This window comes from Puma concolor, chromosome B4 (genome assembly GCF_028749965.1).
Source record: "Puma concolor isolate L17-30 chromosome B4, mPumCon1.1.hap2, whole genome shotgun sequence".
NCBI classification, from domain to species: domain Eukaryota; kingdom Metazoa; phylum Chordata; class Mammalia; order Carnivora; family Felidae; genus Puma; species Puma concolor.
The window spans coordinates 20371365-20394862 of record NC_141673.1 but is presented as its reverse complement, the minus strand read 5'-3'; the positions used below and the strand labels follow the sequence as shown (position 1 = coordinate 20394862).

At 37.7% G+C, this 23498-nt stretch overlaps 1 protein-coding gene across 2 annotated transcripts in view; it reads left to right on the top strand.

Moving 5' to 3' along the window:
* The window catches only part of UTP20 (UTP20 small subunit processome component), a 110564-nt gene that overhangs the window by 71160 nt on the left and 15906 nt on the right, over positions 1–23498 (top strand). Inside the window, exons 33-47 of one of the 2 annotated variants that reach the window (XM_025926960.2) lie at positions 220–363; positions 563–613; positions 726–878; positions 3207–3362; positions 3704–3844; positions 4497–4634; positions 9229–9368; positions 9619–9701; positions 11828–12117; positions 13665–13804; positions 14247–14403; positions 19469–19567; positions 20409–20576; positions 21935–22101; positions 23143–23284. In XM_025926960.2, the coding sequence (XP_025782745.1) occupies positions 220–363; positions 563–613; positions 726–878; positions 3207–3362; positions 3704–3844; positions 4497–4634; positions 9229–9368; positions 9619–9701; positions 11828–12117; positions 13665–13804; positions 14247–14403; positions 19469–19567; positions 20409–20576; positions 21935–22101; positions 23143–23284 (2169 nt within the window). Of the gene's footprint in view, positions 1–219; positions 364–562; positions 614–725; positions 879–3206; positions 3363–3703; positions 3845–4496; positions 4635–9228; positions 9369–9618; positions 9702–11800; positions 12118–13664; positions 13805–14246; positions 14404–19468; positions 19568–20408; positions 20577–21934; positions 22102–23142; positions 23285–23498 lie in introns of both variants that reach the window. The other variant, XM_086712547.1, reaches the window with a different exon arrangement.

Here is a 23498-nt window from a genome sequence, read left to right as displayed (position 1 = left end):
GTTTTCTATTAGAATTAAGGAAGAAACTGTTCATGGGCGTTGTTGTGGATTTTATGTTAAGTTAAAATGCTAAGAACTTTTAAAAGACTGTGAAATAACTTTTCCAATTACTACTTTCACTTCTTATTCATAATTGTATGTTTTCTGGACTGAAATATATTAAAGCCAAGTTGATCAGTTTTATAAATTACCAAAATGTGATTTCTCTTTCTTCTTAAGGATACAGAGGTTGATATTTTGGTGACAGTACAAAACCTTTTAAAACATTGTCTGGAGCCTACAAGCTTCCTCAAGCCTCTAGCAAAACTCTTCTCAGTTATTAAGAATAAATTGTCAAGACAGTTGCTTTGTACAGTTTTCCAGGTGTGTAATACTAATTTTTACCCCAAACCACCCACCCCTTTTTAAAAAGATAACTATGACATGTAACACATATTAACAGCTTTCTTGGTGCCAGTATGATGTTTCATATAAATTTGAGTGGAAGGAGGGAGTTAAAGGGAGGAGGGCAGGAAAATTAAGATTTTATTCAGCAATAACATACTTTTTTCATTCCATTTAGACTCTTTCTGATTTTGAGAGTGGATTAAAATACATTACTGATGTTGTCAAGGTAAGAGAGAAAGTCTTCTCTTTTGCTTCAAAAGTATTATCGTTTTTGTTTATTTAAGGTTTTTGTACTTTCACCTATGTTTTCAACGTTTCAATGTTTTCATTTCTTGTAGCTTAACGCCTTTGATCAAAGACATCTTGATGATATCAACTTTGATGTTCGCTTCTCAGCATTCCAGACAATCGCCTCTTGTATTAAAGAGATGCAAACTGTGGATGTTAACTACTTAATTCTAGTCATGCATAATTGTTTCTATAATCTGGAGGTAGGTTTTTATAGCAAAAGTTTATGAATTGGTTTTCATTGTTTTGATAATACAACTGCATGACCAAATTCCTTAATTTGTGTTTTGAGCAGGACAAAGACTTTTGTGTAAAATTTCTTTTAGTTGCACAATATTTTGCAATATGGTGAAGACCATATTGTTATTCTCATGATTTAAAAGATAAGTACTTTGAATAAAATAATATATGTGGAAACACTTTGAAAAATCCAAAAGCTGTGTATTAGAATAGGGAAATTCATAAAGACAGAAAGTAAATTAGTGGCTAGGTTACGAAGGGCTTCCGAGGGAGGGAGGAATGGGAACGGAGAGGGAGGACTTCAGATTGGCACAGGGTTTATTTTGAGAGTAATAAAAATGTTCTGAAGGTAGATAGTGGTGATGGTTGAAACAACCTTGTGAATATATTTGCAAAAAGACTTTATACTGAAAACCATTAAATTGTACACTTTTTTAAAGTGTACAAAAGGGCGAATTTTAGAGGTGCCTGGGTGGCTCAGTCGTTTAAGCATCTGACTTCGGCTCGTGTCATGATCTCACGGTCTGTGAGTTCAAGCCCCACTGTCGGGCTCTGTGCTGACGGCTCGGAGCCTGGAGCCTGCTTCAGATTCTGTGTCTCCCTCTCTCTCTGCCCCTCCCCCACTCATATTCTGTCTCTCAAAAATAAACATTAAAATAATTTTTTTTTAAGGGTGAACTTTAGGGGTACCTGGGTGGCTCAGTTGGTTGAGCATCTGACTTCAGCTTAGGTCATGATCTCTCAGTTTGTGAGTTTGAGCCCCGCATCGTGCTCTGTACTAACAGCTCAGAGCCTGGAACCTGCTTCGGACTCTGTGTGTGTCTCTCTCTGTCCCTCCTCTGCTCACACTCTCTCTCTCTCTCAAAATAAATAGACATTTTTTTTAAAAAGTGAATTTTATAGTATTTCAATTATATCTCAGTTTTTTGAAGTTTTGTAACTACTGTCATTATTTGACAGTCTGCCCTCCTTTATTGATATAGAACTATAAAGGGTTTGGACTATAATTAAGTGCCATGTTGCTGAATTGAATTCAAGCCCCAAAATGGGGAAAACGGAACCCTCGATTTATAGTTGACCGTGTAATCAGTAATATCTTTGTGGCATTTTATAGTTATTCATCAGGTATCAACAATTATGTAATATATGAAAAAGTAATCTCTCTGGAGATAATTCTTCATATATTATGTCAAGTTCCAACACAAAGGATTCCAAATCACTGCTTGGTTGGCTGAGTTGGAAATAGTTTCTCCACATTCACTGCCTACATTGCTCGAAGCAGGAACTGGAGCACAACTAACCAGGATTATACCAGCCAACTTTGTCATTCTCAGTGATCATGTGACACTGGATATTGAAAACTGCTTATTTTGCTTGTTTTCAGAATTAAAACAAATCAAAAACTCTATTTCATCATATTTTCCAAATGGGAGTGACACTTCTCAGTAAGCATGATTTTTTAAAGTTATATACTACAGGCACGCCCATTTTATCATGCTTTGCAGATACTGTTTTTTACAAATTGAAGGTTTGTGGCAACTCTGCTTCAAACAAGTCTGTCAGCACGATTTTTCCAATAAGCATTTGCTTACTTTGTGTCTTTGTGTCACATTTGCTAATTCTCACAATATTTCAAACTTTTTCATTATTATTATGTTTGTCATGGTGATCTGTGATCAGTGATTCTGACTCTCTGAAATACAGATCCTGGTAAATATTTTTTAATGAAGGTATGTACCTTGTTTTTTTAGACATAATGCTAGTGCACACTTAATAGACCATAGCATAGTGTAAACGTAACTTTTTTTTCAACGTTTATTTATTTTTTGGGGACAGAGAGAGACAGAGCATGAACGGGGGAGGGGCAGAGAGAGAGGGAGACACAGAATCGGAAACAGGCTCCAGGCTCTGAGCCATCAGCCCAGAGCCCGACGCGGGGCTCGAACTCATGGACCGCAAGATTGTGACCTGGCTGAAGTCGGACGTTTAACTGACTGCGCCACCCAGGCGCCCCCGTAACTTTTATATGCACTGGGAAACATTAATGTTCATGTCACCTACTTTATTGTGATTTTCACTTTGCTGTGGTTGTCTGGAACCAGACTCACAGTATCTCTGAGGTATGCCTGTATGTTCCTCACAACCCTACATTTGGTTCTTCCTTATGATTTTTACATAGACGAGTGGCAACATTTTCACTGAGGGGTAAACTCTTTCATTGGGAAATAATATTCCATATTACAGATATTACACAGAATAATTTGGGTTTTTTTCTTTTTTCCTGTTTCCAGTTAGGAGACATGTCTTTAAGTGATAATGCCAGCATATGCCTGATGAGTATCATCAAGAAGGTAGCTGCCTTGAACGTCACAGAGAAAGAATACAGGGAAATCATTCATCGTTCACTCCTGGAGAAATTGAGGAAAGGATTGAAGAGCCAGACAGAGGTATTGGGGTTTGCGATTGTATTTTTGTCTTTTACATACTACTGTCTGTGAGTTTTGGTATTGGTTTTGTTTTTCCCTACTTATACTGTTGTTGAAAAGCAGTCAGTCTTATAAGTACATTTAATTAAAATACTTGATTGCATAAATACCAAACTTTTAACAGGAGAATGAGAATAGAAAGGAGAGCAATCACTTCTGATTTCAGTTTGTGTTTATAGTGGGAATATTTTACTTTAAAAAAAAGAAAAAAAAATTGTAATGGCTTTGTTGTGTGTTTCTTTGTATCCTCTAGAAAACAAACTCTTTAAAATTTTTTTTTCCCCTCAATTTGGCATTTGCAGAATATTCAACAGGATTATACCACAGTGCTTTCCTGTTTAATTCAAACTTTTCCAAATCAACCAGAATTTAAAGAGTTGGTACAGCTTACTGATTGCCATGATCCAGAAATGGACTTCTTTGAGAATATGAAACACATTCAGGTAGAAGACAGTTCTGTTCAGTTCTTTTTTTCCCTGCCTACAAGTATTTCAAACTGTTCTGTCTCATTTAAAAAGATATATTTTAATTTTCCAAAAAGTTTTGAGCCTCTGATTTCTTGGTCTTCTTGATCGTCAATGAAATTAGCACAGGAAATGATCATTTTCCTGGGGTCTGTTTTCTTTCATGGTATCATAAACCACAATTACAGTGTCACCTTTCTCTGCCATTTGCTAAGAAGTTTAACTGCTTTAGGATCCATTGTTAAACAAATGCTGCGGATTATATCTCTGGAAGCAAATCAAGGCATAGGTGTTGCTCATGTAACACATGGACTGCCCTTCACTGCTTTAATCTCTTCATGCAAAAGGAACATGATACTGGGGCACCTGGGTGACTCAGTCAGTTGAGCATCCAACTTGTGGTTTTGGCTCAGGTCATGATCTCACAGTTTCGTGGGTTTGAGCCCCACGTCAGGCTCAGTGCTGGCAGCATGAAGCCTGCCTAGGATTCTCTCTCTGTCCTGCCCCCACTCGCACTGTCTCTGTCTCTCTCAAAATAAATAAATAAACTTCAAAAAGAAATGATGCAGAAATGGAGCTGGTTATAGGTGAGTTAATTCAGTAACTAATTCTTATTTTATCTAACGCATAGATCCACAGAAGAGCAAGAGCCTTGAAGAAACTGGCAAAACAGCTAATGGAAGGCAAAGTTATGCTATCTTCTAAATCTCTCCAGAATTACATCATGCCTTATGCCATGACTCCAATTTTTGATGAGAAAATGCTCAAGGTAGGACATTAGATTTAGAAAACATTAAACCTCAGGGCACCTGGGTGGCTCAGTCGGTTAGGCATCATCCAACTTTGGTTCAGGTCATGGTCTCATGGTTTGTGACTTTGAGCCCTGCATTGGGCTCTGTGCTGACAGCTCAGAGTCTGGAGCCTGCTTCAGATTCTGTGTCTCCCTGTCTCTGCCCCTCCTCTCCTCGCTCGCTCTCTCTCTCTCTCAAAATAAACATTAAAAAAAAGAAAAGAAACCATTAAACCTCTACCCATACCATGACACACTTTTCCAAAATGCATATGGGGTTGGTGGCATCCATGTTGATGTTGTCACCATAATTAGAGGCTTAGAATAGTTCTGAAGCCCTTAGAATGGTACTTGGCACACGGTAAATGTTCTATAAATGGTAGGCATTATTTTTATTTTCATTATTATTAGCTCGCAAAGGCCAGCCACAAAATATTTCCCCTCTTAGAAATGATCACATTACTAACATAGCATACTTTTATTTTTGTATCATAGGATTTAATTCTGATAAATACCCTTAATAATCAGTATTTTCCCAAATGTCTTACAAGAAATGAAGTCACACAATAGCTACCTTTTCTTTAACACTATACCAGCTACAGGAGCTATTTTAAGTACTTTACATAGTCTTACTTCATCCTCACCACAGCTCAGCCCAATGGGGGGGATTGTTGTCAGTATATTACAGGAAAGTAAACTCGGAATATGTGAGGTATTTATCTTTCTCAAAGACATACAGAATGAGAATCAGTATTTGAACTTAGGCCTGTCTTCACTGTTAGACTACACAGTGCCAAAAAAACAGTGCCTGGCACATTGTAAGACCCTGGTAAATGATATTTATTGATCAGATTAATGAAAGAGTGAAATTTAAGTCCAGTTTGAGGCGATATCAGGAGCTGTTGGTCGAACTTATTCTGTGTTGATCACATGGTCTTGTGCAAGTTTAGGTTTCCCCTATTGTTTCAAAATTTTTTTAAAGAATTACCTACATAGGGGCGCCTGGGTGGCTCAGTTGGTTAAGCGTCTGACTTCAGCTCAGGTCATGATCTCATGGTTTGTGGGTTTGAGCCCCACATTAGGCTCCGTTCTGATGGCTCAGAGCCTGAAGCCTGCTTCAGATTCTGTGTCTCCCCCTCTCTCTCTGTCCCTCCCCCCGACCATTCAAAGATGAATAAACATTAAAAAAAAAGAAAAGAAAAGAATTACGTACGTAAATAAAAGAATACTCCCCCTAAATTCTGGCTTGAAGAGCCAGTAAGCACAACCAATTTATAGTTTGATGGCAGTAAAATAGGAAAGAGGTGTAGATGAAAAAAATAAATTATATTTAGTTTTGGTTGATGTTAACATATCTCTTTAAACGTTTATGTTAAGGGAGAGACTGCTCATGAGTGGGGGAGGGGCAGAGAGAGAGGGAGAGACAGTTTCCACAGTGTTACTGCAGAGCCGGATGGGGGGTTCAGTCCCATGAACCATGAGCTCATGACCTGAGCTGAAATCAAAAGTCAGATGCTTAACCAGCTGAGCCACCCAGGCACCGCAATATGGTATATCTTTTTAGTGTTCTATTTTTTTTTTTTTAAACATATTTGTGATTTTGTATTTACAGTTGGTTTCTGGTAGATAACATATAACTGGGTCTTGGCAGTTTTATCAAACCTGACAATCTCTGCCTTTTAATAGGTTTTAGACAGGGGCATCTAGATGGTGCAGTTAAGCATCCGACTCTTGATTTTTGTCTCCAGTTATGATCTCACAGTGGTGAGATCAAGCTCTGCATCAGGCTCCACACTGACAGTATGAAGCCTGCTTGGGGTTCTCTCTCTCTTCTTCCTCTGCCCCTCCCCTGTTCATGCTTTCTCTCAAAAAAAAAAATCGTTTTTTAGACCATTTACATTTAATATGATTATTAATATGGTTGGATTTATATCTTTGATGTTATTTATATTCCATTTGTCCCTCTCTTTTTTCCCTTGTATTGGATTAATTGGATTTTTTTTTTTTCAATGTTTATTTATTTTTGGGACAGAGAGAGACAGAGCATGAACGGGGGAGGGGCAGAGAGAGAGGGAGACACAGAATCGGAAACAGGCTCCAGGCTCCGAGCCATCAGCCCAGAGCCTGACGCGGGGCTCGAACTCACGGACCGCGAGATTGTGACCTGGCTGAAGTCGGACGCTTAACCGACTGCGCCACCCAGGCGCCCCGGATTAATTGGATGTTTTAAGCGATTTTATTTTATCTCTGTTGGCTTATTAGTTATCATTGAGCTCTTTTTATAGGTTTTACCTCTACATTAGTTCTGGTGTCTTTTTTTTTTTTTTTTTTTTTTCAGTTTATGTATTTTGATAGAGAAATAGAGTGCATGTGTCCAAGAGCATGCACAACTAGGGGAGGAGCAGAGAAAGAGGGAGAGAGAGAATCCCAAGCAGGCTCTGTGCAGTCATCATGGAGCCTGACTCAGGCAGGGCTCAATCCCATGAACCATGAGATCATGACCTGAGCTGAAACCAAGAGTCAGACACTCAACTGACTGAGCCACCCAGGTGCCCCTACCTATACATAAGTTTTAAACATATATTGTTATTTTTGCCTTAAACAGTCAATTATCTTTTAAAGTGATCTTTCAAAATAAGGAAGGATCTTTTATATTTCCTTACATATTTATAATTTCTCGTTACTTCCAATTACTTATAATTTTCCAGTTATTCCTTTGGGTAGATCCAGATATACTGCTATATCATTTTATTCCTGACAGGAAGACCTCCTTTAAAGTTTTTGTAGTAAAGGTCTACTGGTGATGAATTCTTTCAGTTTTTATGTCTTTTCTCATCTTTGCTTTTGAAAGATGATGTTTCTGGAAGTTGTGGAATTCTAGATTGACAGGGTTTTTTTTCTTTCTATTCTTTAAAGATAATTGCTCTATTGTATTCTGATTTATATCATTTCCAACAGGAAGTCATTCTTATCTTTCTTCCTCTGAGTGTAATATATCTATTTTTAGGGGCTGCCTTGAAAATTTTCTCTATATCACTGGTTTTAAGCTAGTTGATTATGCTGTACCTTAGTGTAGTTTCCTTCATATTTCTTGTGCTTGGGGTTTGTTGAGCTTTTTGGATCTACTGATTTGTAGTGTTCTTCAAACTTGGAATTTTTTGCCATTATTTCTTCAAAGATACTTTTGGGTCCCCTTCTTGCCTTTGGAGACTCCAGTGTGTATTAGGCCACTCAGAATTGCCCCAAACTCACTGAAGCTCTTTTTTTTTTTTTTTTTTTCATTAGTTTCCCCCCCTCCACCCAGGGTTTCATCTTGTTTCATTTTTGTTTCAATTTTGTATCGCTGTGTCTTCAAGTTCACTAATCTTTTCTTCTTCAGAGTCTAATCTGATTTGAATCCTATCCAGTGTGTCTTTCCTTCCAGAACTGTCTTTTCTATTTCTGGATTTTTGGCTTGGGCCTTATAATTTTATATCTTACCTCTCCTTAACATGCTTCTGCTTTCCTTTCCCTTCTTGATCTTATGGAATGTAATTTCATCATTTGTCTTTCTTTGTCTACTGTAAGTTTATTGTCTGTGTCACTTTGGGGTCTGTTTCTACTGGTTGATTTTTCTTGTCATGAGAGGTATTTTCTGCAGCTTTCTTCTCTGTGTAGCTCTCTCCTCTCTATGCTTTGGACTCTGGCTGCCACAGCCTTCTCTCTGCCTCCTTACCTCAGGGAGACGACTGGGCCCTTTTTGGGTTTCTCCTCTGCTATGACCTGACAGTTCTCTTCACACAGTGAAATTAGGATAATTATAAGACACATTTCATTTGTTGCCTTTCTCTCAGCTAGCACTGTACTGCACTGTTCAATGTCCAAAGTCTGAAAACTGCTATTTCATATATTTTTGTCTATTTTTCTAGTTTAAGGTATCAGGGTAAAACCAGTCCCTGTTCTTTATGGTGGCCTGAAAGAGATGTCTCCAAGGCATCTGTACTGTTGAATGCTGAGCTGTACATTAAAGTTAACTTTAGTGTTTAACTTTACACACTGAATTTACTTCATTCACTGTCTATAGGCTTTAACCCATCAGGGAGGTCTGAGTGGAAAAAAGTACAAAGTATGAACTGATTAATATCCTTTAATTAAAGATGGTGTCATTTCTTTAATTGACAGTGTCTTTTCCTAGAGCTGTTAGGGGGAGTGGGATATGGTTTGGGCATTCTTTCCCTTCTATAATTGCTAATCACCTACTGTCTAAGCTTTTTATTTATTTATTTTTTTTTATTTTTTTTTTAACGTTTATTTACTTTTGAGACAGAGAGAGACAGAGCATGAATGGGGGAGGGTCAGAGAGAGAGAGGGAGACACAGAATCTGAAACAGGCTCCAGGCTCTGAGCTGTCAGCACAGAACCCAACGTGGGGCTCGAACTCACGAACCGTGAGATCATGACCTGAGCCGAAGTCAGATGCTTAACCGACTGAGCCACCCAGGCGCCCCGTCTAAGCTTTTTAGTGTACGAAGTTAACTCTTTATTTTATTAGCAAATACTAATTCTGTGTTGATGCTCTTGATTTGTTTTACAGCATGAAAATATAACCATTGCTGCCACAGAAGTTATTGGAGCTATTTGCAAACATCTCTCTTGGTCAGCATATATATATTACTTGAAACATTTCATTCATGTCTTACAGACAGGACAGATCAATCAAAAGTTGGGTGTCAGGTATGTATGGTCAAGCTTGTTTTTGCTTTGTTTTTAAAATGTAAATTTTGGATTATTTCCTGAAGTGGTCTCTCTAATCTTAGTTTGCTTTTACCTTGTATTAATGAGGTTATGCTAATATTTGTTGAATTCAAATATACCTAAAACTGGTAAAAATAATTTTACTGTTGATAAGTCTTTAAATCCTTCACTTTAATCATCAAATGATGTTATGAATCAGACATTTCTGTGTACCTTCTTTTTTCAACAGTTTGCTAGTAATAGTGTTAGAAGCATTCCACTTCGACCACAAAACTCTTGAAGAACAAATGAGAAAAATTCAGAATGAAGAAAGTAAGTTTTTAAAACTTTCTTAAACTAGATTTCCACTCTATTCTTGGATAATTGATGTTAATGAATTAAAGATGGCAAAATTCAACTTATCACCTTTTTCTACTTAGAGCAGTGACCAGTGAATGAGTCAGGAGGAAGTTAAAGCAAATGGTTTGAGTATTTGTATAAAATCTTTTTTTTAACAATAGAGAAGGCCAGTCTAAATTATATGGGTAAAAAAAAATCTGAGCTTAAATTATTTATATAGAAATCCAATTTTACCACCTGCATGTATAGAAAGAACAGTAAGCAATGAATGCAAAGATAGTATAAGAAAAGAATTAAAAATTAGAGCAACAATTAGTAAGACAAAGTAGATACAATAAGAAAGGATCATCAAAGCTAAAAATAGGTATATGAAAAGATTATAAATTGGCAAACCTCTGTCAAGATTGATCAGTAAAAATAGAAGGCATAGGCATAATAAACATTAAGAATTTTTAAAGGTCCCAATCAAATTAAAAAGGTAAAATAATATTATGATCTTTGAACTTAAAAATTTGAATACTTGAGTGAGATGTACAAACTCTTAGAAAAATAAAATACAAAAGCTGGCTTTAAAAGAAATAGAAAATCTGGGTATATCTCTACTAAAAAATTGACTCTGTAGTTATAAACTTCTCCTGATGAAAATACCAGGTTCACATTGCTTTATAGGCTAGTTATACAAATATTGAAGGAATGGGTAATTTCAACCTTACATCAGCTATTTCAGTTGATTAATAAAATGGAAGCTTCCACTAACTCATGAAGTTGGTATAATTGGTTAATGGAATTTAACATTAGCATGCAAAAAACATGTGGTCCTCTAAAGAGGCACAAGGGAAACATTTGGTTAGATTTAGTATTTATTCATGATATCAAATAAGGAACAAATAGAAATTTCCTTAACCTGTTAGAGGATGAACACTTAAATAGGCCAATAGGCTGTTTTTGCTAAAAGACATTGAAATATTTTGGCACTTAGTTTGCACTACTTCAGCATTCCTTCCTACTCAAGAATTTCTAATTCTTTGATTCACAGTAAAATCATTACAGAGCCACACTAATAAATAGCAAAGACTGGCTTGAATTTGTAGGAACATTTGTGTTTTAAACCATTAATTAAAACCATTGATCAAACTAAAGTCTCTCAACGGTTTATCTTCAGGCAGTTGAATCTGCATTTTGCAATTTTGCATCAATAAAAACATTAAAAATTAAAATAATCTGCTTAACTGTCTATTTTCTTAGATATGACTAAAGTTTAAAACATTTATTGAGTACTATGAGCTGGGCCTTTCGAGACATTATCTCCTTTGTTCTCATAAAAACCTTACAAGAACCTAGTTGTTAGTTACACCATTATTTTTTGATATGAGAAATTACAGTTCAGAAATGTAAAGTAACTTTCCCAAAGCTACACAGCCAGGAAATAAAATAAAGACTAATGGCTACCATTTTTTTGAAAGTCTGTGACGTATCAGAAATGTTTATTTGGGTGATTATAGACTTGATCTCATTGAATCGTCACAACAGCCTTGCAAGTGGTGCCATCTCCATCTTACTGATAAAGAATACAAAGCCCACTAGGCTTAGGTTAACTAACTTTGGTCATATGGCTTGTTAGCAGAGCCATGCCTGGACTTGCCCCAGTACAACACTGCCTAATTTTCTTTAATGAACTGAGCCCTATAGTAAGGGACATTTCTGCATGAGAACTGTTGGCTACATTATAGTTTTCATGCTCATGAGTATAGGTTTTTGTTTTTGGAAACCTCCAACCACAATACTTTGGAAGCTTTCTTTTGGTTAAGACCCTCCTCCCCACCTAGTCTCCAAGTGTATTCCCAACATAGCCTGCACTTGCTCTCCCACACTCATAACTGTCCATTTACTTGTCTCTGTTCCACATTAGACTCCAAACTGTAAGACAGCAAAAAATCATAACCCTCTCATATAGTGCTGCTTCCTTTAGTACTTTATCTTACCTATCTGTAGTTGGAGACTAGATCGTTTTTATTGGATGTTGGTGGGAAAGACTTGTAACACAACTGTGTTGTTTCCTTATTTGATTTAAGGTGACTTTTGTTGTTTACTAAACATAGACACAGTAGAAGTGATTGAGTTGCCAGAGCATGAAACCATGGAATTAGAGCATATGGATGAGGAAGAGAAGGAAAACAAATGTAAGAATTTGTCAGACAACAACAAAGAACCGGGAAACCCCGATCCAGCTGAATGTCAAGGGGCATCAGCTAAAGAACCTGAGTGTGTCACTGGGTCCATCTCTTTCCTTCCTCGGAATAAGGAAGAATTGGAGAGAACAATTAAAAATATCCAAGGAACCATAACTGGGGATATCCTACCCAGGCTACATAAATGCCTGGCCTCTACGGTAATCATTCTGGTTGGGGCCCAACAGAATGGGGCCCATTCTGTCTGTGTGAACCCAAGTGTTTGTGGCACTCTGTCAACCTGAGGCTCCTGACTATTATTGATTGACTTCAGCTTTTGGGTTTTCTTTCATCTCAACATTTCAGAATTCACCTCCCTAGTTTTGTCTCATCATCTTTAGGTTCATCTTCTGCTGCAGCAAAGCAGCAATTTTTCTTCATTATGATTTTCATCTGGTAGATATCTCCAAAGCAGATAATTACATAATTCTCATTTCAAAAAAAAAAAAAAAGAGTTTTAAAAAATTAGAATATGTTTCCCTTTTCTACTTCTTGGCCACTTCTCTGCTGTTCAGAATTCATCTTCTTCCTGGGTAATAGGAATAACATTTAGCAGTGGATTCTCATGAAGTCAGAGCCTTTCTTTCTCAGGGTAAAACAGGGGTTGGCAAACTGTAGTCCATGGGCTGGATCTATCCTGCAGCCTGTTGTAAGTAAAGTTTTTTTGGAACACGGTTACATTTATCGGTTTGCATATTGTCTAATTCTGCTTTTGGGTTACCACTGCATAGTTGAGTAGCTTCAACAGAGATCTTAAGCCAAAAATACTATCTGGCCCTCTACAGAAGTTTGCCAGCCCCTGGTGTAAAATATTGACTTGGTCATTTTGTATATTTGTAAATATAACTTGTTACTTGAGGCACTATATTTCTTATGTACAAACACTGTCACTCAAACTCTTGAAAATCCCGATTGATACAAATTTTTTATGATTTTTAGATATTTCACAGCAATCTTAATCCACATCAGTGAAAACTTGACTATTTTTTTCTGATTGTTCCTTTGGGAAAAAACATTCTCTCTTTTTATTTTTTTTATATAATTTATTGTCAACTTAACTAACATACAGTGTATATAGTATGTTCTTGGCTTTGGGAGTAGATTCCTGTGATTCATCACTTACATAAACACCCAGTGCTCATCCCAACAGGTGCCCTCCTTAATGTCCATCACCCATTTTCCCCTCTCCCCTGCTGCCCCATCAATCATCAGTTTGTTCTATTTAAGAGTCTCTTATGTTTGCCTCCTCTCTGCTTGAAACTATTTTTTCCCCTTCCCTTCCCCCATGGTCATCTGTTAAGTTTCTCAAATTCCACATATGAGTGAAAACATATGAAATCTGTCCTCTGACTGACTTACTTCACTTTGCATAATACCCTCCAGTTCCATCCACATTGTTGCAAATGGCAAGATTTCATTCTTTCTCATTGCCAAGTAGTATTCCATTGTATATATAAACCACGTCTTCTTTATCCATTCATCAGTTGATGGATATTTGGGCTCTTCTTTGGAAAAAGCATTATTATTCCTATTATTTTTATAATTCTTTGAGAGTTATTCTCAAATTGCATAATTTAGTTTGTTTTTTAAGACCGTAAACTTAGAAGTGTCATATCAAAGAGCTTATCGTTCAAATGCAAGATTTCAGTGTTGGTAGGTCCCCGATCCATTTATTTTTGTTTTAGTTTAACCTAAATTTTTCTTACAGACTAAAAGGGAAGAAGAACACAAGCTCATAAAATCCAAGGTTGTGAATGATGAGGAAGTAGTTCGAGTTCCTTTAGCTTTTGCCATGGTTAAACTAATGCAGTCCCTTCCACAAGAAGTTATGGAAGCTAACCTGCCGAGGTATATTGTATGACAAATTAGAAATGTTCAGTGAAACTCAAAACTTGGTTCTTTCTTCCTGACTCTTGAGTCTCTTTTTGTGAGGAAGAGACGTATTGTCACAATTCACAAAGAATCCTAATTGGGGGGCACCTGGGTGGCTCAGTTGGTTAAGCTCAGGTCATGATCTCACAGTTCATGGGTTTGGGCCCCACGTCCAGCTCTTTGCTGACAGCTGGGAGCCTGGAGCCTGCTTTGGATTCTGTGTCTCCTCTCTCTCTGCCCCTCCCCTGCTCACACTCTATGTCTCTGTCTCTCAAAAATAAATTGGCCTTAAAAATAATTTTTTTTTAGAATCCTAATTGGGAAACTTGGGTAATGAATAATTAAGAGACCAGAGGATGTCTGTATTTTTATTTGCTTCTGGTTTTTGATTAGTCCTTTTCAATTTTTCATTTTCTAGTATTTTGCTGAAAGTGTGTGCCCTCCTCAAGAACAGAGCACAGGAAATCAGAGACATTGCACGCAGCACTCTAGCAAAAATAATAGAAGATCTGGGTGTGCACTACCTACAATATATTTTAAAAGAATTACAAAGTACCCTTGTCCGTGGATATCAGGTAAATTGCATTATGCGCCTTATATTCATTCAGGTTGGATTGAAGTTCAAATATTTGCAATTTGAACACTACAAGTGATGTTGCCTTCTGTCTGTATTCAGTAAAGTTGATCCACTGAGGTAGTAATCAAGAATATTCATAAGTTTCAGGGCTCAGTCAGTTAAGCATCCCACTTGATTTTGTCTCAGGTCATGATCTCAGGGTTCCTGAGTTCAAGCCCCACGCCAGACCCTGCACTGACATCACGGATCCTGCTTGGGATTCTCTCTCTCTCTCTCTCTCTCTCTCTCTCTCTCTCTCTCTCTCTCTCTCCCTGAAAAATAAACTTTTAAAAAAAGAATATTTACAAGTTTCTAATCAGCATTTTAAAAATCTATTTAAAAAAAACAAACAAAAACTCCCATGTCTGATTTTTATAAAGATACTTATAGGCCAGGGTTATATAACCTATTTTTCTCAAATCATTTGATACCAAGTTTTGTATTTTGAGAATTCTTAAAAATATTCTTATTGAGGGGTGCCTGGGTGGCGCAGTCGGTTAAGCGTCCGACTTCAGCCAGGTCACAATCTCGCGGTCTGTGAGTTCGAGCCCCGCGTCAGGCTCTGGGCTGATGGCTCAGAGCCTGGAGCCTGTTTCCTATTCTGTGTCTCCCTCTCTCTCTGCCCCTCCCCCATTCGTGCTCTGTCTCTCTCTGTCCCAAAAATAAATAAACGTTGAAAAAAAAAAAAATATATTCTTATTGAATGCATATTGAATTTATTACCACAAATGTGAATAATAAAGAGCATAGGCATTTGTTTAAGGATTGAAACATGCAAGTAATAAAAATAATAGGATCTCCAGGTGGAATAGAAAGCTCTTTGAGTGGTGACGTGGCTGGCTGGCTCCTTACTACTCCAAGTGTTCAGCAACACCTGGGAGCTTGTTAGACACGCACAATTTAGGGCCCTACACCTGACCTATACTGCCTGCATTTCAGTAAGATCACTGAGTGATTTGAATTTCAAGAAACACTGTTGCTTGTTCTTTTCAAGTACTCAGTCAAGACTCTGGGTAGTTAGCTTTACCTTCTGTGTCTAAATTTGCTCAAAGGTAAACTTCCTATTCTGTGGGTTCTAAATCTAACGCAGTAAAAATATCAGTATTTATTTTAATTGTCTCTCTTGGTATAGTTTTTTATATTAATTTTTTTTAATGTTTCCTTTTTGAGAGACAGAACGCAAGCAGGGGAGGGGCAGAGAGAGAGGGAGACACGGAATCTGAAGCAAGCTCCAGGCTCTAAGCTGACAGTAAAGAGCCTGACACAAGGGGACGAACCCACCAACCCTGAGATCATGGCCTGAGACGAAGTCGGACGCTTAACTGACTGAGCCACCCAGATGCCCCTCCTGGTGTAGTTTTTTAATGGTTGCTCTAGGAATTACCATATACATCCTTACTTTTAACAATCTACTTGGAAACAATATTTTACATCTTCAAGTGGAATGTGGAAACCTTACCACCATATATGGATCCCTTCACCCTTCTTTTTTTTTATAGTTGTTTGTATATTACATCTCTATATATTGAAAACTTTATTGGGCAATGTTAGAGTTTTTGCTTGTAGTTGTCAAACATATCTTAACTCAAGAGGAGAAGAATAGTCTATTAGTTTGCCCAGATATTTATCATTTCTACTTCTCTTCTTTCATTTCTGAATTTCCAAGTTTCTTTCTGGTATCATTTCCCTTCAGTCTAAAGAATTTCCATCAGCAGTCTTGTAGAGCACATGTGGTGGCAGCAATGCTGTTAGTTTTCTGTCATCTCTGAATATCTTTTCACCTTATTCCTGAAGGATACTGTCATTGGATATCTGATTCTACATTGACAGTACTTTTCTTTCAGCTTCTTAAAAATGTTGTATCACTTCCTTCTGGTCTTTTGGATGAAAAATCCAGTTATTCAAAACAGTTTTCTCCTCTAAGTCATGCATCGTTTTCTCTGGCTGCTTTAAGAACTTTTTCTTGGCCTTTATTTTTTAGTAGTTTGACTGTAATGTGTCTAAGTTGGGTTTTTAACCCAACTGATCACCAGTAGATACATATGAAATTATGCCTTTAAAGTTCATTCTGGGGGGCGCCTGGGTGGCTCAGTTGGTTGACTGTCCGACTTCAGCTCCGGTCATGATCTCAAGGTTCATGAGTTCGAGCCCCACGTCGGGCTCTGTGCTGACAGCTCAGAGCCTAGAGCCTGCCTCAGATTGTGTGTCTCCCTCTCTCTCTGCCCCTCCCTGCTCATGCTCTCTCTCTCTTAAAAATAAACACTTAAAAAAAAAATAAGGTAAACACTTAAAAATTTTTTTTATTTTTTATTTTTTTTATTATTATTTTTTTTAACATTTATTCATTTTTGAGAGAGAGACAGAATGCAGGCAAGGGAGGGGCAGAGAGAGAGGGAGTCACAGAATTCGAAGCAGGCTCCAGGCTCTGAGGTGTCAGCACAGAGCCCGACACGGGCTCGAACTCAGGAACTGCAAGATCATGGCCTGAGCTGAAGTCGGATGGTCAACCAACTGGGGTGCCAGGCTAGCTCAGTCATTAGAGTGTGTGACTTTTGATCTTGGAGTTGTGAATTTGAGCCCCACATTCACTGTAGAGATTACTTAAAAAAAATAAAATCCAATCTGTGTATTGACAACCAATTTGTTTCCTTAGCCTATGATCATTATCCGGTGTTCCCTGTGATAATTTGTAACACTAGAAGCAGTATAAAGAACGCAGAAAGCTTGAGAGGCAACATAGTGTAGTGATGCAGAGCTGGGGCTGTGGCACCAGCTCTGGTTTCAAATCGTAACTCTACCACTGCCTACCCATGCAACTTGGGGCAAGTTACTTGATCTCTCTGTGCCTCAGCTTTCTCACCTGAAAAGTGCTGATAAATACAGCACCTTATACCATGGATACAGTGAGCAAGGATTAAATGATTTAATACATGTGAGGTATTAATACAATAATTTTACTAGCCCATAGTAAGCTCTTAGGAATGTTATTAGCTATGGTTACTGTGAAGAGCAAAAACTTGTCTATTTCCTTCATAACAGCTTTGATTGCACCCAACATTGGCAAGCTCTTTAATTCACAGGTTGGTTTTTAAAGTTCAAGACTCTTGTGCCTTTTCTTTATAAATCAATGGTCTGGAGGTGCCTACGTGGCTCAGTCGATTAAGTGGCCAACTTCATTCAGCTGAGGTTATGATTTCATGAGTTTGAGCCCTGCATTGAGCTCTGTACTGACAGTGTGGAGTCTGTTTGGGGTTTTCTCTTTCTCGCTCTCTCTCTGCCCGCCCCCCCCCCCAGCTTGTTCCCTCCCTCCCTTCCCCCCCCCAAAATAAATAAATAAACATAAAATAAAATAAAAATAAAATAAAATAAAATAAATCAGTGGCCTGGTTTAGTCACAGTAGTACACGCCAAGCTTGGTGATATGTTTTTGAGCATCTTTTGTACAAAGTGATCATTTGGTTAAAGTCTTTTATTTTATTTATTTATTTATTTTTTCAATATATGAAGTTTATTGTCAAATTGGTTTCCATACAACACCCAGTGCTCATCCCAAAAGGTGTCCTCCTCAATACCCATCACCCACCCTCCCCTCCCTCCCACCCCCCATCAACCCTCAGTTTGTTCTCAGTTTGTAAGAGTCTCTTATGCTTTTGGCTGTTTCCCACTCTAACCTCTTTTTTTTTTCCTTCCCCTCCCCCATGGGTTTCTGTTAAGTTTCTCAGGATCCACATAAGAGTGAAAACATATGGTATCTGTCTTTCTCTGTATGGCTTATTTCACTTAGCATCACACTCTCCAGTTCCATCCACGTTGCTACAAAGGGCCATATTTCGTTCTTTCTCACTGCCATGTAGTGCTCCATTGTGTATATAAACCACAATTTCTTTATCCATTCATCAGTTGATGGACATTTAGGCTCTTTCCATAATTTGGCTATTGTTGAGAGTGCTGCTATAAACATTGGGATACAAGTGCCCCTATGCATCAGTACTCCTGTAGCCCTTGGGTAAATTCCTAGCAGTGCTATTGCTGGGTCATAGGGTAGGTCTATTTTTAATTTTCTGAGGAACCTCCACACTGCTTTCCAGAGCGGCTGCACCAATTTGCATTCCCACCAACAGTGCAAGAGGGTTCCCGTTTCTTCACATCCTCGCCAGCATCTATAGTCTCCTGATTTGTTCATTTTGGCCACTCTGACTGGCGTGAGGTGATATCTGAGTGTGGTTTTGATTTGTATTTCCCTGATGAGGAGCAACGTTGAGCATCTTTTCATGTGCCTGTTGGCCATCTGGATGTCTTCTTTAGAGAAGTGTCTATTCATGTTTTCTGCCCATTTCTTCACTGGGTTATTTGTTTTTTGGGTGTGGAGTTTGGTGAGCTCTTTATAGATTTTGGATACTAGCCCTTTGTCCAATATGTGATTTGCAAATATCTTTTCCCGTTTTGTTGGTTGTTTCCTTTGCTGTGCAGAAGCTTTTTATCTTCATAAGGTCCTAGTAGTTCATTTTTGCTTTTAATTCCCTTGCCTTTGGGGATGTGTCAAGTAAGAAATTGCTACGGCTGAGGTCAGAGAGGTCTTTTCCTGCTTTCCCCTCTAGGGTTTTGATGGTTTCCTGTCTCACATTCAGGTCCTTTATCCATTTTGAGTTTATTTTTGTGAATGGTGTGAGAAAGTGGTCTAGTTTCAATCTTCTGCATGTTGCTGTCCAGTTCTCCTAGCACCATTTGTTAAAGAGACTCTTTTTTCCAGTAGATGTTCTTTCCTGCTTTGTCAAAGATTAGTTGGCCATACGTTTGTGGGTCTAGTTCTGGGGTTTCTATTCTATTCCATTGGTCTATGTGTCTGTTTTTGTGCCAGGTTAAACTCTTTTAGATGGTGATAGAAGTGTGTGTCATTTGTCAAAACTTCTCCCTACAGTAATTATGGAAACTCTGAGCGCTCTATGCAGTACTTCTTAGATCTTATTTTTTTTCTACTATGGTATTCTTAAGCATTCGTATTCTTACTGAGCATTTCATTTTAGGTCCATGTGCTGACTTACACTGTTTATATGTTGCTGCAAGGCCTCACCAACAAGCTACAAGTTGGGGATTTGGACTCCTGTTTAGATATAATGATTGAGGTAAGATTTAGAAAAAAGGAGTGTCATTTTCTTAACTGGGCATTGGACACAGAAAATCGGCTCACAAAATACGAAATATTTATAACCTGTAAAAATGAAAATGATGTACTATCTCATCTCTTAGATTAGCAGAAGTTTAAAAAGCTGACTCAGGTGAAGTGAGGTGGACTCTCTACCATTGCTAGTAGGTCATGAGTTTTGGTATAACCTTTCTGGGAAGAAAGTTGATGTTGTGTATCAGGAGCTTTAAAATAAGCAAAAATATCGACCACTTTTAAGAATCTGAGATGTATTTAGTCTGGGGTTTATATAAAAATATGTGCACCAGAGCTTTACGTACAGTAGTGAAAAATTTAATAACCATCAACTTTTAAAATTGATCATGTGATAATTTGGGGGGTGAGATTAGGAAGAGACTAAATTTGCCATACTGCCTTTGTTCATTCGTTAAAAAATGTACGTATTGAAACATTTTGAATTAAACACATCAGTTTTGATAAGTTACAAATATCATCAGTTTTTTAAAGGGAAATGAGGCTACTCTTCGGTAATATCCAAGAGGAAGTACCTGTCTCTTATATTATACAATCATATATGTAAATCTACATAGCCCTCTTTTATTTCCCCTTAGTAAAAACCTTCAGGTGTTGCGGTATTTGCTTGTCTTTCAGTAATTGGTCCCTGAACTGCCTTGAAAAAGTGAAATCTAATAGAAATTCCTGCCATCTAATTTCAGTCCTGTCCAACTTGTTTTCCTCCGATCTGGATGTATCAGAGACTGCTTATGTTGACATATCTTGCTGATTACACATAATTGCCATTTGGCTTTTTTCTTTCAAAGATTTTTAACCATGAGTTGTTTGGTGCCATTGCTGAAGAGAAGGAAGTGAAGCAGATCCTCTCCAAAGTCATGGAGGCACGAAGAAGCAAGAGTTATGATTCTTATGAAATCCTGGGCAAGTTTGTAGGGAAAGATCAGGTTACAAAACTTATCCTTCCATTAAAAGAGGTAAGGACTTGAATGCAGTACAGGAGATCCCCACATTACAGCATCATGAGTTCTTAAAACGACCCATGCAGTAATGCTGCACTTGACCACCAGGGTTTCATTTGGTATGAAGGGCATGGATACCACATGGCCACTAGCTGGCAGCCCTAGGTGGCATTCTAAACTAAGAACCAGATTCCTGGATGTAAACCATGTGATGCAGAAACAAAAAATTGAAATTCAAGTGAGTTTTATAGTTGGCTCAAGTCAGCAGCTAAGAACATAGCTTTTGAAGACAGATTGCTGCTCCCAGATTGCCAAGAGGGAGAAAAGTGACATCTGTTGAACATATATTATGTTCTCAGCATCGTGTTTCATGATCTCTTCTAATCTGCACAACCACTCTGAGATCAATGGTACTTTCATCTTACAGATAAGAAAATGTAGGCTCAACAAAAGGTAGAAGGGTCATGATTAAGGAGGAAAGTAAAACATTACTTGTAGATTTTTCTGATCCAAAGCTTACATTCTTTGCACTGTTTTCATTCTGCTCCTGTCGGGCAGGGACTATAGTTTACTTACCTTCATAATGTTCTCTGTGCCTAATGTAGGGGTGAACACTCAACAAATGTTATTAACTCATTTTATTTTATGCACAAAAACTAGAGCAAAACACTATTTAATGACATGAATTAACCTTAATTCCAAATGTTTTGGTGTCAGAATAACTCCATAATTTTTTCTACAATGCATTAATCTTATCTAAACCTGAGAATGTTAGGTATGTTTTGAGGATGAAAAAGAATTAACACAGCACATGTATTTTCCATGTATATTATTAAGTCCCTCCAAGATAGTTAAAGTTATTATTACCGTGTCCTGTGCAAAGGAATATTTATAAAGTGCTGAGGGTTTTGTTGATGTTGATGGTCCTAGATTCCCATTAAGTTCCTATGATTCGGCCTAATGACTAATATCAAACCCTGAGGCTTGGCCATCACAGCACTGTTAGCATGGTTTCAGATGAGTACTGACTGCATTTTGGTAATGTTGTATATGTGCATGTGCTTGCCTATGATGCACTTACAGGGTTGATGTCTTCCATGTATCACATCATGTCTCCAGTCCTGTGCCCTGAGGTCTCACCAACAGAGAGCACAGAGAAATCCAGAGACATACATGATGCTGATAGTGGTTGTCTCTGGGATTGACAGTATGTGTAAATGTTACTTTGTATGCTCTGTTTGAAATTTTATTAAGGATGTTTCTTTTTAATTAGAAAAAAAAACCTATATTAAAAAGGAAATGTATTTTTTAATCACAACAAACAAAAAGGCAGTTCTGTGTTATCTCAACATGACATTTATGTTTGCCTTTAGATCTTACAAAATACCACGAGTTTAAAACTGGCCCGGAAAGTTCATGAAACCTTGCGCCGAATCATAGCAGGGTTAATTGTAAATCAAGAAATGACGGCAGAATCCATACTATTGCTCAGTTATGGGTTGGTCAGTGAAAATCTTCCCCTGTTAACAGAGAAAGAAAAGTAAGTTTGAAAGAAAAAAAAAAAAAAACAACTATCCTTGGGTGCTTGCTTCTGATAAACCATTCAGTTTTCATTTACTCTTAAGTGAGTTAATTTAATAATTTACCTTAGTTAAAACACACACACACACACACACACACACACACACACACATAGAGTAAAACCTTGGATTGCGAGTAACTTGTTCTGCAAGACAAGCAAACATTTCTAATAAATTTTAACTTGATAAAAGAGTGACGTCTTGCAATATAAGTAGTACCTGATGCCATATATCACATGATCACAACTGAGCCAACGGTTCTTGAAATTTACTTTGATATACAAGTGCTTCGGGTTACAAGCATGTTTTCCGGAATGAATTATGCTTACAAACCAAGGTTTTACTGCATATGCATGTTTACATATATTATACAATTACATAATTTATAATACATGTACAATTATTTATGTGTACATATAATTATATACATAATTAATACATATACAATTACATACTTGTATAATATATGCTATACATATTTGAGTTATGAATGGTTCTCCTTTGTGGTGTTTGGGCTAAAGCCCTTCCAGATGATAAATCTCAGCATGAGATGATTGTCTGATAAATGAGTAAGTTAGCTGTGACAGCAGCCAGTTATGTTATTTATTGAATCAAAGTTAGGATAGATTTTAAATACGTAGCTTTTCTTCTGATTAAATAGATATCCAAACCTGAAAAGGTTTTAAAATACCTCCTTTGGATTTTGCTTTTGGGTTCTAAAAGAAACTCCTTGGCATTTGTTTTCAAACATCAAGGGAGTGTCCTTTTACTGTTCATCTTAATTTAAACGTGTGTTCATCAATCTGATTTCTGTTTCTGGGGTTGTTCTACAGCTTTGATCAACAACCTAATAATCTTTTTCTCATGGTTGAAGGAGAAAAAAAGCCCACAGTGAATAGCATACTACTTAGTGCTGGACTCCAGTCACCAGACAGGGTCACGTGACTTAGAGTGCAGCATACAGTGTTCTTGCCCCTGTTTTTTTCCTTTGTGATTGACAGAAACCCAGCAGCCCCTGCACTGGATCCACGTCTGCCACCCCAGAGCTGTCTTCTGCTCCCCCCAACTCCAGTTCGAGGTGGGCAGAAAGCTGTTGTGAGCAGGAAAACCAACATGCACATATTTATTGAGTCTGGACTCCGGGTAAGAATTAACCCTTAAAGTGTGATTTGCTGCCCACAGTGAGTGTGCCTTTCAGTCCTCTGCTCATTCCCACTGTAAATGCCTTATCAGAAATAAATTACAGGCTATTTGTTTGTTTGTTTGTTTATTTAGTTAGGGAGAGACAGCGTGAGCAGGGGAGGGGCGGAGAGAGGGGGAGAGAGAGAATCCCAAGCAGGCTCCACACTGTCAGCGT